The 14,591-nt window shown below is 33.0% G+C and overlaps 1 protein-coding gene across 2 annotated transcripts; it reads right to left on the reverse strand.

Annotated features, from left to right (window-relative positions):
• Positions 1 to 3,456: 3,456 nt before the first annotated feature.
• On the reverse strand, positions 3,457 to 6,800 carry LOC132308886 (expansin-B3). 2 transcript variants are annotated; one of them, XM_059807163.1, is made up of 5 exons: positions 6,432 to 6,800; positions 6,003 to 6,303; positions 5,384 to 5,446; positions 5,034 to 5,163; positions 3,457 to 4,100 (listed from the first exon to the last, which is right to left on the reverse strand). In XM_059807163.1, exons 1-5 carry the CDS (start codon positions 6,589 to 6,591, stop codon positions 3,903 to 3,905), a joined length of 852 nt encoding a protein of 283 aa, XP_059663146.1. In that variant the 5' UTR covers positions 6,592 to 6,800; the 3' UTR covers positions 3,457 to 3,902. The 2 variants fall into 2 exon arrangements, with proteins under 2 accessions (XP_059663146.1, XP_059663148.1); XM_059807165.1 differs by lacking the exon at positions 5,384 to 5,446 and having other exon boundaries at positions 6,432 to 6,795.
• Positions 6,801 to 14,591: the final 7,791 nt, after the last annotated feature.

The raw sequence follows: 14,591 nt of genomic DNA on the forward strand, positions 1-14,591 counted from the left end.
TTTTTTTATAATTGTATTTTGATTTGGTGTTTTCAAACCTCACAGTGGAGGAAGTATGTGTGAGTCCCAATTAGGAAAAAAAAAAATTTAAAAGAGATACCTAACACTAACTGAAATATATAGAGTGCAAAGATGATTATATATACACACACACACACACTTGTATATATAATTACAAAATATTAGTAGATAAAAGCAAATTAGATCTACTGTAATTGTTCATTCTTTTTTTTTTTTTTTCAATTGACAATTTGTTTAGTTTGTTAAAATAAACAAATTCAAGATCAAATATTAAATTTTAATTTGAGAAGCGCTACAACTTAATAGTTCAAGTGTGTTTAATTATTTTGAATTATAACTTCCATAATAAATTTAAAAATTTTTATCCTTAGTTTTATCCTTTAAAAAATATATATATTAATATTAGTGAAATTACTCTTTGACTTGATCTCGAGCAATAATCATGTAAGTACCTCAAATGGGTCAGATCGGATCAAGATTTAAGACTATAAGGGTTAGTTTAGTTAGCATGAACTAGGAAGAAAAGAAAAGAAACAGTAATTTTAAAAAAATTTAATAGTTTGGTTAGCATAAAAAGGAAAGTTTTCAGAAAATTAAATTTCTCGTAACTTGTTGATTTTTCTGAAAATATTTCCTCCAAAAAACACGGAAATTTTTTAATTCTTATTAACTGTTTATTCATTCATTTCTTTCTTCGTCGATATATTAAAATTCTGTTATTACGTTACAACTTTATGATTCTTAAAATTAGGACTTTTCTCCACACTCACTAAAGAAGTAAGCTAATCTAATACTGTAGTTTAGTCCTAATATATATTGCAACCTTAATTTTTTTTTTTTAAAAAAAACTATTTAATGACCAAATTTGTAATTAGACAAATAAATAAATATATATTTATTCATAACCCAATTGTATATATATTGCTATGCTATGTATATTATTTATATTAAATTAATAAGGGTAGTTTTGGTATATAAAATCATTTTTTATTTTTATTTTTCTGCCATCCAAACTAATGAAACAATATTTTCTCGCAATTTTCTTTAAAAAAATTCATACTAACCAAATGCATAATTGAAACTAAATTTTCTTTTTCTCTATAGACCCTAAAACGAATATTAGGTTAGTTTAAAATTAAAATACTTAAGTCAGTTGTCAAATTCTTCAAATACTTCTTAAAGTCACTTGTCAAATTCTTGAAAAGCCCAGCCCCCGGGGCAAGCAACCATACATTTGCCTCTATGGCAACTTCGAGAAGGTATTTGATGTGTTCGGTGTATTGTTTATCAGAGTTGTTCGTGTTGTGCACCCGCACCTGCGAGAAATGACAGTTCTGATGGCACTAGTACACCGGATATACCGAATATATTCTCGACAACTTGAACCTTCATCATTTATTTTGAAAGGTGAAAGAATATTAGGAGATGCTAGTGCACAACAAGGTCTTTGATATTTTTTATTAACAATAAACAAATGTGAAAATGAACATTTCCGAATTAAAGAAAAGAAAAGGAAAAAAAATATTAAAGAAAAAAATGTTGAGTACTCTAATAGTACTAACTGATAACCAACTGGTTAGTGATTTAACGGTATTAGACTCTTACTTTCTAAAAAAAGGTAAGAAATTTGAACCTTGATGGAGGCATATGTGTGTAAATATCAAAAAAAAAAATATATATATATATATATATATATATATATATATATATATATATATATATATATATAGTACTAACTGATAACTGTATCCCAAGCATTCAAGCAATAAATAAATAGTCCTTATATCTCTTAATAATAAGAAATAATTATTTATTATTAATCAGAGTTACTAGCCAGAGTTTATTCCGCTTACAAATCATCAAGCTAGTTGTGGAAATTGGACCATGGGGTTTGATTTTTGGTCTAATATGGTTGGACGTTAGTCCTTTCATTGGACTACAAGTGGGCCTAAATTTCCACTTGAAATTGGACCTTAATTCAAAATTTATTCACTCTGAATTAGTTTGGATTACAGACAAATAATAAAGTAGTTGAGCGGCTTCATCCAGGCACAGGAATGCAAATAAACGGTTCACAGATAATTCATGTAAAGCTTTAACATATGTTTTAAACTCATTTAATAAATAAGTTTGAATAATTAATAGTTGGTCTCGTTAGGCTCGTAAATTTATTCACATAATTGACAATATTGGTGAACACAATTCGTTTAATTAAAAGTTATTTCGATTTATAGTTAATTTTTCTTTTTAACAACATTAATCTCATACTTGAAATGATCTCAAAATGGGATCAAAATTAATTATACAAGTTGAGCACCATCTCAAGAAGAAATGTTCAATCTTGGGTCTCGAGCTTGACAATCAAGCCTAAAATCAAATAGCCAAAAGCTTGTGTCTCAGTTTCGGTCTTTGGTTTCATTGTTCAGGCAAAGAAAAAAAATTTCGTTCTTTGGTAACCCTGGCCAAGCCTAGCATTTAATTTTTTAAGCACTATAAGAGGTAAAAGACCAAGAAGTTAATCAAAACTAACATAAAACAAAGTAATAAAAAATAATTTTTAAAAATAAAATTTAATAGAAAAAATTGCTTACCATAAAAAAGAATGAAAGACATAATTCATCTAGTCGATCAATGGTCATAGAAATAAAATGCAATGATGACGAGGATTATGATGAAAGTAGAGTTAACGGTCTAGTAGTACCAAGTTTTTATTATTTAAAAAAAGATCAAGGGTTCAAGTCTCAATGAACACCCTCAGTGAAGATATGAATGTGTAAGTTACCAACTAAGAAAATAATAATAATAATAATAATAATAACTTTGAATATATATATAATTTATTAAGTTTTTAGACACAAAATAAATGGTGAGAGTTCAAATTTTCAAAATAATAAAGTTTGTGTGAGTGATATAGTTTCTTGCCAATTGAAAAAGTTGTTGGACTCTAACTGTATCTCATCTTTGTTTCAAATAGGCGACTGATCAGATAAGGGTTAGGACGTAAGAGTCCCGTGGCCATGCTAATCTCAGCAAAATTTGCATGAAAAATTGGATTATTGCTGCTCGATCCCACCATCAACAAATAACTCTCCATGGCCCACAATCTAGCTATAAAACCTCACATCCTCTAAAGTATTCAGCATTTTTTGTGTCTTATCCGTGAATGGTCAATTTGTTATGAGGGACCATTCTAGTGGGAAAAAGCCAATGTCTCCTTTGTCCATTAACAACTGGTCCAATCTGAACTTATCTTTCTTGCATATTTATGTTTTATTTCCAATCCAATTGGAAATTTGTAATCCCAGATGAGAACAGAGGAAGGAGAAGAAGGACTTTGATCCATAAACAAAATAAATTAGAAACAGAACATGTCTTGAAGCCAAAAAAAAAAAAATTCGGAAAATATCTTGAAGCCAAATTGCAGTGACACTAGACTTAAAATCAGAAAGATTGCATTAATATTATAAGGTCCCACATCGGCCCAATATGTTATCACATCAACAAACAAGTTGGCATTCATTGGTCCAAACTCTGTCTTAAAAAGCACATGGCCCCTCAAAAACTCAACTCACATGGTTTCACAGAACACTCCATAAATAACGCTCTCTCTCCTTTGGAGAGGGCTACAACTACAGGTAGTACTACACCAACATACACACACTACTTCGCACGCTAAAAGTACATACATATATGATATATATAAAGAGAGAAGCATTGGATGCTTCTGTTCTGTGCGCTCCAACGGCTACTTTTCTCTCATAATATAGTTCTGGAAAAGGAAAGGAACCGACAACAGCTACTTTTTTGGTGTCACGGAGAGAAGAATAGAAAAGGGCTTTTATTTCTTCATTGTCAAAGCGTAAGTAAGTGGCCACTTACACTTAGGAGAAGAAGTTGAGGCGTGAGGTGTAAGTGGCCTTTGGAGACCAACTTCTTGGAATGACATCTCTTGCAGATAGAGTTGTTGCTGTTGATAGTGTTGTCAACTTTACCGAAAATGGGCCTCTTAAGGGTCCCCCAATTATGCACCAATTTGCACCCCATAGATGACTCATCTCTAGCCATTCACTTGAGCTTGCCTGCCAGACCATTACAAATCATCGCAACCTTTTATCATTAATAAAAAAAACACACAAAACAGAACCAATTGATATTTGTTGTTTGTTGTTTGTTGTAACAATCTAGTGATGTCCATCAAAACCATTTTATATTTTATAATTGTTTCAAACATTCTGCTTTTAAGCACGGTATGGGACATAAAAGTGCGGTTTGTATATTAAGCACTTATAAAGACTACGTCAAAAATAAAATAAAAAAATAAAAAGTTGAAAAGAAAAGATGTTAAAAGGTGCTTTTGACCACATTAAAACACCTTGGCACCAGTAGTAGACCATTAGAATATTGAATCCATAAAGAAGGTAGAAGATAGTTTGTGTGAAGTGATTTGGGGAAATGCTACTCAAAGTTGCAGGACCACGTGATTCCCGGACAGTTTCACATCTCGTCTCATCCGCAATATTGGGAATTGTCTACTTCTTTTGCGGTGGAAACTTCTAAATTACCGAACTAACCCATTTTATGTACTCACTAATTAATTACCATTTTCGTCTTCTTACGTCTTTGTTGTGACATATTTTGTCACGGTCACGAAGCTCCTTTTGGGTCACCGTGAAAGTTTTAACTTCTTTTGCAAATGGAAAATGAGTGTATATGACCATTCTAAACTTAGATCTGATTCACAACTTTCGAGTATGTTTGTATTGCAACCCAGGAATTCCAAAACATATACTACTATATAAAAGGTTAAAATAAGTTAAATTTGAAAAAAGAAAAAACTCAAAATAAGTCAAAATTCTAGTTGGTTGCATTTTTTTTTTTTTTTTTTTTTTTAACCATTTGCATCACTACTCTTTACAAAATACATGTGGGTATTATTCAAAAGTAATTTTCAAGATGATATATAATTGCATGAAAATACACGGTGATTATATATATATATAAAATTTACTTACCTCTCTTATATGCATTGATCCAACATCGCCATCACCATCCTCAAATTCCACTAGAAGAGAAAGCCAGTAATTTGTTGATCCTTCATTGACTTGGAAGGCAATGTTTTTCCCGGGATATTTACATGGGGTCCTTCAATTATGAATACAATATCACATAATATTAAATATAGCCAAAATAGCAAATATTTATTTACTAATTCTTAAGTTTGGTTTAATTATATGCAACCAAGCCACTCATAAATATAATCATTGGCTATAAAATGTGAACCCTATCTCATCTGACTACTAAACATTGCGCCCTTAAAATAGAAAAGAGAGAAGGTTTTCTTGTCTTATATGGAAATGCATACCCACTATATAAAAATAATTGGAGTCTGATCAAAGTATATTTGAGATATGCAAATATCAATGTTCTGTTAAAAAAAAAAAAAAAAATCAATATTCTGTATGTCAGATTTATTTATGAGAATTCACTGAAACAATTATAATGTAAACACATAAGAGGATAAAATATTACTCCGTACAAAACAATTTTAAAAATATAATGGCACCCATAAAAGAAAAAAAATTCTTCCTCCGCCAAATTAAAAATCATTTACAAAAATTTAACTTTTTAATAGAATGAGTTTTAATAATTTTTTATTATAATGATAGACAGGTAGTGAGTGAATTACCTAAATGTTTATATTGGGTTCACAAAAAAAAAAAAAAATAATGATATTTTAACTTTTTAAATGTGACATTTATTTTAGATCAGTAAAAAATAAAAAGTTAAATTTTTTTTTTTCTTCTTCTTTGAGAGAGGTGCTTTAGTCGTACGTTCCCATTGCTAGTTGGCTGTCGGACAGTAAAAAATTGTATAAAGAAAAAATAATGAATAAACAAAGTAATAAGCAGAAACTGACAAAACGCTAAAAGCTGAACGAAGACCACAGTAAATATATAATACTGTATATATGTATATATTACCGGCGGAAAATGACGGAGAGCTCGCCTCGATCACGGAGGTGGTTGCTGTTACCGGCGACGGCCATGCGACCAAAGGCGGCCCCACTGAGATCGAAGTGAGGGCGGCTTCCTGAACAACCTGGACATTCGTCCGTTATAATGACGGTGACTGCCCTTCTGGAGCATATCGACTTGTCCAGGCACTTCACTTTGTAGCACGCACCACAACCCTCCCCTCCTTTGAACAGCACCGGACTCACCGCCCCAACTCGCGCCCTAAATGGCTTCACGTCCACCATCGATCCGTACCCACATGCCCCACCTAAGTACACACCATACATTATACATACGCACAATTAATGAGTCATGAGTGGCTGCGTGTGTGTGTGTGAAATAGAGCTTCATGAAAGAGCATTTAGTTAATTCATGGGGACGTAGTGAGAGACCTACCATCGCTTCCATCTCCATTAGGGTCACCGTACCAAGTAGCGGTGGCAGGGTGCCAATGTGGGTCAGACAAGCGGTGGAGAGGCTTGGGGGAGACGGCTACCACCACCACAACCAGTAAGCAGAGGCTGAAAAGTAGGCCAAAGGGGCGGTGACCCTCCATTTGAGTGGGTCAGATGGGGAAAGCTAGCGCTACCACTTCAGTGAGGTGGTGTCGTCAGATTTCAGTCCGGCGGGGAAACCGAGGAACCGTTAAGGAAGTATGGAGAAGGGTTGTGCCGACAGTTTTTCTTAGACTTGCAGTGGTGTTAGTACTTGGGAGTTGGGAGTCTCAGCCTTGTTTTGTTGCTCCGCTCATATATACAACTTCGTTGGAAAGATGTGTGTATAAAAGTATTTTTGCTTGGATCTCCATGTGACCCATTTTGATTTCCTTTATTCACGATACTGCCACTTTTTTTTTTGGGCCCCAGTAACCGTTAAAGCGTTAATTCCGCATGAACACACCCCGTCAGTTGAATGTTAATGAGTCAAGGACATTTTAGTCATTATCTCTATTGATCATTCTACCGTTAATCTAATCTTGTATACTTAGATTTACATGTGTACAACCTAATATATACTATATATAGAGAGAGAGAGAAGAGAGAGGGCGTGCCATGTGAAAGAGGAATTTGATTCCATCCCATGTGAATAGAAGAATCAAAAGATTATACACAGGTAGAAATGATCAGCCGATCATGTTGACTTGATGTCTTCATCCTTTGTTTTGTTCAATTAATAGTCGGTTCCAATATTTATACTCCTAGAATGAACATTCCTCTTCCATTAGAAACGTGACATTATGAATTCAGTGCTCTTCAAGTTGTTAGGTAATTAATATATAGGACAAGAAATTATATGTAATGCAGTATACCAATTATATAAGGGGTAAATTTTTTTAAAAATATTATTATATATAAAATGTGCAGAAAAAACTCATCTGATATATATAAAAAAAAAAATTCCACCATTTTTAAAATTGAGCAAATAAAAATATTTTCTTAATTGAAAAACTGACAATTGAAATTTGATGGACTTACAGCAAATTGGTGGATTGTGGTTAAAATGTTGTGTCACACCTATAGCACATTAGCAATTTAGCACATGGATTGCAAGCACTAGCCCTGAATTGACATCCACAAGAGCACAAGAGTCACAATGGTTATGATTTGCATTCAAAATGGCAATTGTTGATGGATGGATCAACGCCCCCATAATTCGTCATAATTTGGTAGAAGATGTTATTGAATGTCACAAAAGGGACACCAAATGAGTGATATATATCTCTAAATAGCTAGTGTTACATGAATAGTATAATTCATCTTATTAGCGTCTGAAACTGCTAAGGGGACTTGAAACCAATGTGAGCTAAAGTAGTGGAATAATTGATTTTTTTTTGGTGGGCCATTGAGGACAAAACTGTCTGGTCCTTGTATCTCACCCATCCAATAAATGGACCTAATCAAGAGATTCATCATTAATATGTGTGGTCTATATACGATGTAACACTCCTTATCCACAGTTCTTTATCACTAACATAGCCTAAGTTGCCTAGCTAACACCTAAAAAATAATCAGATGATTGATTATTTGATATTGGAAATTCAATTATTAAGGTTAGTGATCGCGAATTGACTATGCAATTAACAGATAATTTTTAGCTTAAAACAGCGGCATTGAACAAATTAATACCATTCCGCTAATGTTCTTAAAAAGGAGATCCAAATGGAAGTGTTAAAAGTTTGCAAATCTGAAAGGCTTCTAGGGGGGTCTTTAAACTTGAAGTAATAAATAATAGAAGAGCGTGTCTTAACACTCTGTGTCATAAATTGATTAATTAAATTAAACTATCTATGAATTTTATCTTCTTATGCAGAGTGGAGCAGCATGAAGTGAATTCAATAAATGTTTAATAGAGACCACGATACGTCGTTGGAAGAGCACGTTAAGGCTTTTCTTTATATAATATGTAAACAGAGCACGTTAAGATTTTTATATATGATAAAGTATAATTAAGGTGGTAGTTAAAGACATAAAGTAAAGTAGCTATATATGCAATTGAAAAAAAGGTATTTATGATTTCATTTCCATTCAGCTTAATACAGTTACTGGTCTCGGTTGTTATATTGAATTGAATCTAATTAACTTAGACATATATTTGAATTAAGAATTTATGTTGACTAATTTTAAGGTATGGGTATAAAGTGAGAAATCCTGTTTTAGAAAGGCTACATGATGAAGCTGAGTCTGAACAGCTTGCATAGTTTTTTTTATTTTTATTTATTTATTTATTTTTTTATTTTCTACCATTTAACTTTTCTTTTATTTATTTTGCATTTTTTATTTGGTTTTCTTTTCTTGTGCTGTGGTAGACTAATCAAATTTCTTTGTGGCATGCTCAAATCTGTGCCATAATGTTTTTTATTTTTATTTTTTATATTTTGGGTAAGTAAGAGTATAATGACAAAAAGAAAATAATAATACAAAGTATACTTGGGGTCCGTTTGGTTAGACGGAAAGTTACGATGGAAAGTGAAACTGAAAGAAAGTTAAAGAAAGAAAAAGGAAATCAAGTTTCCATCATGCATTTGGTTAGCGAGAATTTTTTTCAAAAAAGTTGTGAGAAAATATTATTTTGTGAGTTTGGAAAGTATGAAAGTGAAAAGAAAGTGATTGTAGTTACCAAAACTACCCTTTTAGTTATAAGATTACTTTGTACTCTTTTGAGACATTACCTATCTTTTGAATCATGAACAAAATTAAAATTTTAAGTTCAAAATGAAACAATGAAACTGATATTTAATGATTTTATATATGTGATTATAGATACAAGTTTAATTAATAAAAAAATTTGTTCCGAAAAATATTTAGGAAAAAAGATTGAAGTTAATATATATATATTTTTAGTCATAGAAAAAAAAAAAAAAGTTGAGTCTAAACAAAATACAATTGTTCAACTATATTAGTTTGATACATCTAATATATGTAGAATTAAAATTAAATTAGTTTGGTATATCTAATTACCTAGAGTCCAAAAATCGAGAAAAGTCTATGTATAAAAAGTACATGTACGAATTAAATTGTAAATTATATGGGTGGAGACACTAATCCTAATTTTTTACCTAACACTCTGCTCTTAAATATTCTGATATATATATATATATATATATATATATATATCACTTTAAATCATTATTAACTATAAAAAGAAAAAAATATAATAAAATTTTAATTTTGTATGCACATATAAAACTATATACAATTAAAATAGTATTACATTATTATATAAACAATTTACAATAGAAGGGAATTGTGATACCCCTCGATTCTAGAACCACGAGTGATTAAGTCCGAGCACAGATCCGAGGAATATTAGACAATTAATATGTAACCAAACAAGAATAAAGCTGAATTAAGAATAAAATAATAATGAGCTGAAAGAAACTAAAATGAAAATCCTCGAATCTTAAATAATAAATTAATATAATTTAAATCCGTACAACTCGGGAATTCACCTAGTGGACCCCTAATTCCAAAACTTAAATAAATTTACATAATTAAAATCCAAAACTAAAATAGAAAGGAAATCCTATGTAACTGGAAGAGTGAGTATCTGTATCTACATCAACACGATCAAACTCTAAGCTGGAATTGGCGAAATACCTGAAAAATAGGAGTGGGTCAGGCCCACATGCAAGTTCCAATCTACTACAATCCGTACATAAACTCGATATGCAGATAGCTCGGCAATATCTACAATAGTCCATAGATATATAAATACACACTATAGGATGCTCACTAGCCTATAACATAGTTCAGCCTGGGTAGAAGGTGACATATAAAACACGCTTTTCAGCGGCCAAGTACCTAGACCTACCAGGGAACATTAGCTATATCCAACTACTCAACCTTTGCGATATACGCACCCTAACCGTGATCAAGAGACTCAAGCTCGTATCACGGTACCATAAATATATATATATAAATTCCTTCCTAGTACAGAAAAATAAAACAAATATCCATTATGTCGTTCAACTGTTTTAGTTGATAGGACATGCATCCATGTAGGATTTAACTGTTTTAGTTAATCCATTCCTTATGTATGAAGGGGTAGGACTTAGTTTTTTGATCTAATCCATCCCTGATATGTCACCGTCCCATACTAGTACATATAATGCAAATGATCCTTGAATGATGCAACATTTTCAACAGTTCATCAAATCATACCCACGTAATCCAAATAGTTGATATACAGAGTTTAAACAGTTCATCAACTTGCAATCCAGAATCCATCCATGTAATTAACGAGACAAAATTTAATAATTCATCAAGTTAAGATCCAGTATCCATCGATGTCATTGACAATTTAATTCATTTAATTAAATTTCAACTAACCAATAGTACAGTCTAGCAGTTGACAATATTAACAATAGTAAGAGTCAATTATAAAGCTGAGAATGCCAAACTATAACACAAAAAAATCCACAGTACTAACCAATAGTTGCTGAAACATAAAGAACAGTTTAACCATTAAAATAATAATCTCCATTTAATTAATGGAACCTAATTTATTAGTTCCTTAATTAAAATTCAACCTATGCACAAATAAGGTCTAATAAATACATGACCCTATTCTGTATCTAACATAGATTTTAGAACCATCCTCCAGTCATCTAAGTTGCTAAATTAAATTTACACAACTAGATACTTTACTATCGCCAACAATGTGCGTCATTACTTGAAAACTCCCACACTGTGAAAACCCTTAGCATATTAGGATAAATTATTCATGATGAGTTCTAATAAAGCATAATATCATATTTAGATTCCATGCAATAGTCCGTTAAATTTTTAAAACAAGACTTAGCGAATTAGACCTTCCCATCCGTTAACAGCGTACAAAGTCGCATATTTTTACCTTGTACCGTTGTATACTTCCCTACAGTTAATTCCATGAGTACTAAGACATTAATTTATTAGAAGTGGCTCTAATATAGCATGGTGTAATGTTTGGAATCCATGTTCCAACTCTTTTAATTGCTAGACACAGTTTAAACAATTAAACCTTTACAATCCGTTATGTCCGTAAACAGTCTGCGACTTGTCTTAGAATTTCCCACCGTTTAATACATTAGCATATAAATAAATTAATGCATCCTAGGGCTCTAATATTTCATGAATTAATATATAACTTCACTCCCATGTACGAGTTCAACTAGCTACAAAATCCGACTATCGCCTCCAAACCGTGAGCACTCATTACCAAAAGAGAACATGGTTCTCCAATGTATCCTTACATAAAGTCAAGGTCTTATTAGATAACCTCGCTTTCATGTTGGACCAACCAGTAAGAGATCGACACAACCTGACTAACTAAAAATCCCAAACATTGTCGCACGAACCTCCTTGTGCCAACAATAGCACAGATAATATCTGAAACGGTAAGTAATGTTTTCAATTACCCATGCCAACCTAGGATATATATCCTAAGCATATTTGCCATGATTAAATAGAATATCACGATCCCATTTCCCGTCTAGAGATGCGAAGCATAGTTGTTGCTCCAACACCTTCAGAAAGCTCCTTTGACATAGCACCGGTTATCTTCCATATTGAATAACCATATGCTATAACTCCGTTATCAGCGCAATGTACAACTGATAAGAAACGCCAAAGTAAACCCCACTAAAGTGTAGTCCACAAGCGAACTTGCTCTATCCACTACTCTTAAACCATATGGAATTAAAATTCCAACAAATGTTAGTAATTTCTACCAACCATCCCCTCCTGATTAGTCCTACTCCCATTTCGATATAAGAAAGGACTAAAACCTCCAGTGATATCCAAGTATCAATTTTCCACCTTACTAACAGATGATACTCTTGGAGACAGTTATGTACATGTCCCTATCTGTATCGCACCAAAACTAACATTGTATGTCGGGATGCAAACCATAACCAGTTGACTGCACCGTAAAATTTATGAATTTTACAGCTCAGTCACTCCGACCTTTCTAAAAGCAGAAAGATAACTACCAATCTTCCTTTAGTACCTTAAACTCATCTGAGTAAGGTATTACCTCCTGTGGGGTCAGCTCAAATATTCTAAGTTAACCACTTCCATTTCCCTGGTAACAGCAGGTGTTATAATTTCCATATGTTAAACGACACGGATTGTGCAATAACCACCGAAGGTTCAATTACCATACCGGTTGATAAGATCATCATCTTCCCTATTACTTCCACCAGACGAAGCTTAATGCAAAGTGTGAATCACCACATCTATCCATCTAAGCCGTCTCGTGATCCGCGCTATTCGTAGGAACTGATATCTTACTAGTTCCCAAAATAGACAAAATGAAACTGATTTAATTTTATCAGTCAACGATCTCCCAACCAGAATCCTGACCCTTATGTAGAATCAGTAATCTCTCATCTAAATCCGTGGAAACTACTCTGTCAGTCCCGCTCTAGCATGAGAAGTAGCCGCAAGGATCTAATGATTTCTGACGGTCCGTCTAGATTATTTACCAAACATCAAACTTGAGACAGATATTAGATGTTCGGTCTCATCTTCAAGTCTTTGACATTTTACTTTTCTAACAGAAGTGTCTATTAGACATCCCGTTTAACTGCAACCGCATATGGAAATCTTTTCATCCTCTAAATAGTCAAAAAAATTTCAAGCAACAACTACTTGTTGCGAACGATAACCTAAAAAATTTCCATATTATTTGTGCAAATGAGTGACTCTGCCTCCTCCTTGATATGCATTGCCAGCACCTCCTCCTAATGACACCCCCTGATGAGAATAAAATTCTTGATTAAGAATTGACTGATGACTAGTAGATTCGTCTACTATCCTCAGTCGGTGTCATTCCAACAAGTTCTTAAACCAGTACCAAAATCTTTTTACTGACTTAGGAACACCTGTTTAAAATTTTCCTAGAAGATATTCAGCCAAGCTAGTTCCTTCGATAAACCAGCATGACGTTACAGCTTATCCAATGAATCTATATCTTTTGACTCAAAATTGCTGGTTTTTCTTACCCCATCCTGAACACATACTACAACCACGCATGTCTAGGTTTATTTGATTGACTAAAGTTAGATATACTAACCAAATCCTATGATCACATGCCTACAATCCTAGCGTATTTAACGCTATTCCTCCAAAACGGTAATTAACTGATACTTGACGAAAAAGAAACACATAAAGTACACACAATAAAACACAATAAACTCCTACGTAAAACATCGTTCCTCCTAGCAAAGAAAATCTCTTTTAGAAATCAACTTTACCCGATTGGTTCACAATCTCCTTTCTACAGTTTCGGAGGTAATCATCCAACCTCGAAACATAGCTCAAAACAAACTCCATTTGCCTCAGCAAATGCCAAAGGCTTAACCTTCATCCTCCTTATACACAGGATACAAACTGTTTAATGTAGCTATATAAAGCAACTTAGATCGTCAAAACCTAATCCCTATACTCCCTGGAACGTGCTATATAATCTTTGCTTCATTCTGAGAAGAACTTCATCCGATTCCCAAACCCCTGAAGAGTTCCCTTTATCTACCTCATTTAAAGGTAATACACAAGGTTAACTATCCACCTCAACTCTATGAGTATCGTTCACTATACTATTAGCGAACAAGATCACTTTCACGTGATCCTTGATTTTCAACATTTAATACCCTTTTTCTTGGGTTTGTAGAAATCTCCTCCACTAGAATCCCCTTTGGACTCTTATTCCTCGGTTGTCTCCTTTATGAGAATAACTAAAATCGTGTTAGTCCCTTTATATGGGGACCTAAAACACACTCCTACATCCCTCATTGGCTTATACTTCTAAAAGTAGTGCCAACCGGAACTAAACCTTAAATCCCAAGTTCTACTTTTGATAGAGAACTCGATAATGTACTCTTCTACTCCTTTGGTCTGATTTGCTGTCGCCGCAGACCCCATCCTCTTTCTGGTGTCAACCATTCCATAATTATGGAATATAATTGACATCAGGAGCTCCTCCTCATGAACCGTAAAAGAGTACAACGAATCCTAATATGGCTCTAAGTTTTTAAGAGACGCAACGCGGAAGACTTCTAACAAAAGACACTCCTAA

Source organism: Cornus florida, unplaced genomic scaffold, assembly GCF_030987335.1.
Source record: "Cornus florida cultivar Cherokee Brave unplaced genomic scaffold, ASM3098733v1 CherokeeBrave_3.0.0_Hap2_Chr05, whole genome shotgun sequence".
Classification (NCBI taxonomy): domain Eukaryota; kingdom Viridiplantae; phylum Streptophyta; class Magnoliopsida; order Cornales; family Cornaceae; genus Cornus; species Cornus florida.

Excerpts from the sequence above, each read along its gene's own strand:
- LOC132308886 (XM_059807163.1), bottom strand. The coding sequence starts at position 6,591 with ATGGAGGGTCACCGCCCCTTTGGCCTACTTTTCAGCCTCTGCTTACTG. Across the intron at positions 5,447-6,002 it reads CTCTCCGTCATTTTCCGCCG|AACATTGATATTTGCATATC; the intron begins GTAATATATACA and ends TTTTTTTAACAG. Across the intron at positions 5,164-5,383 it reads CAATTATTTTTATATAGTGG|GACCCCATGTAAATATCCCG; the intron begins GTATGCATTTCC and ends TCATAATTGAAG.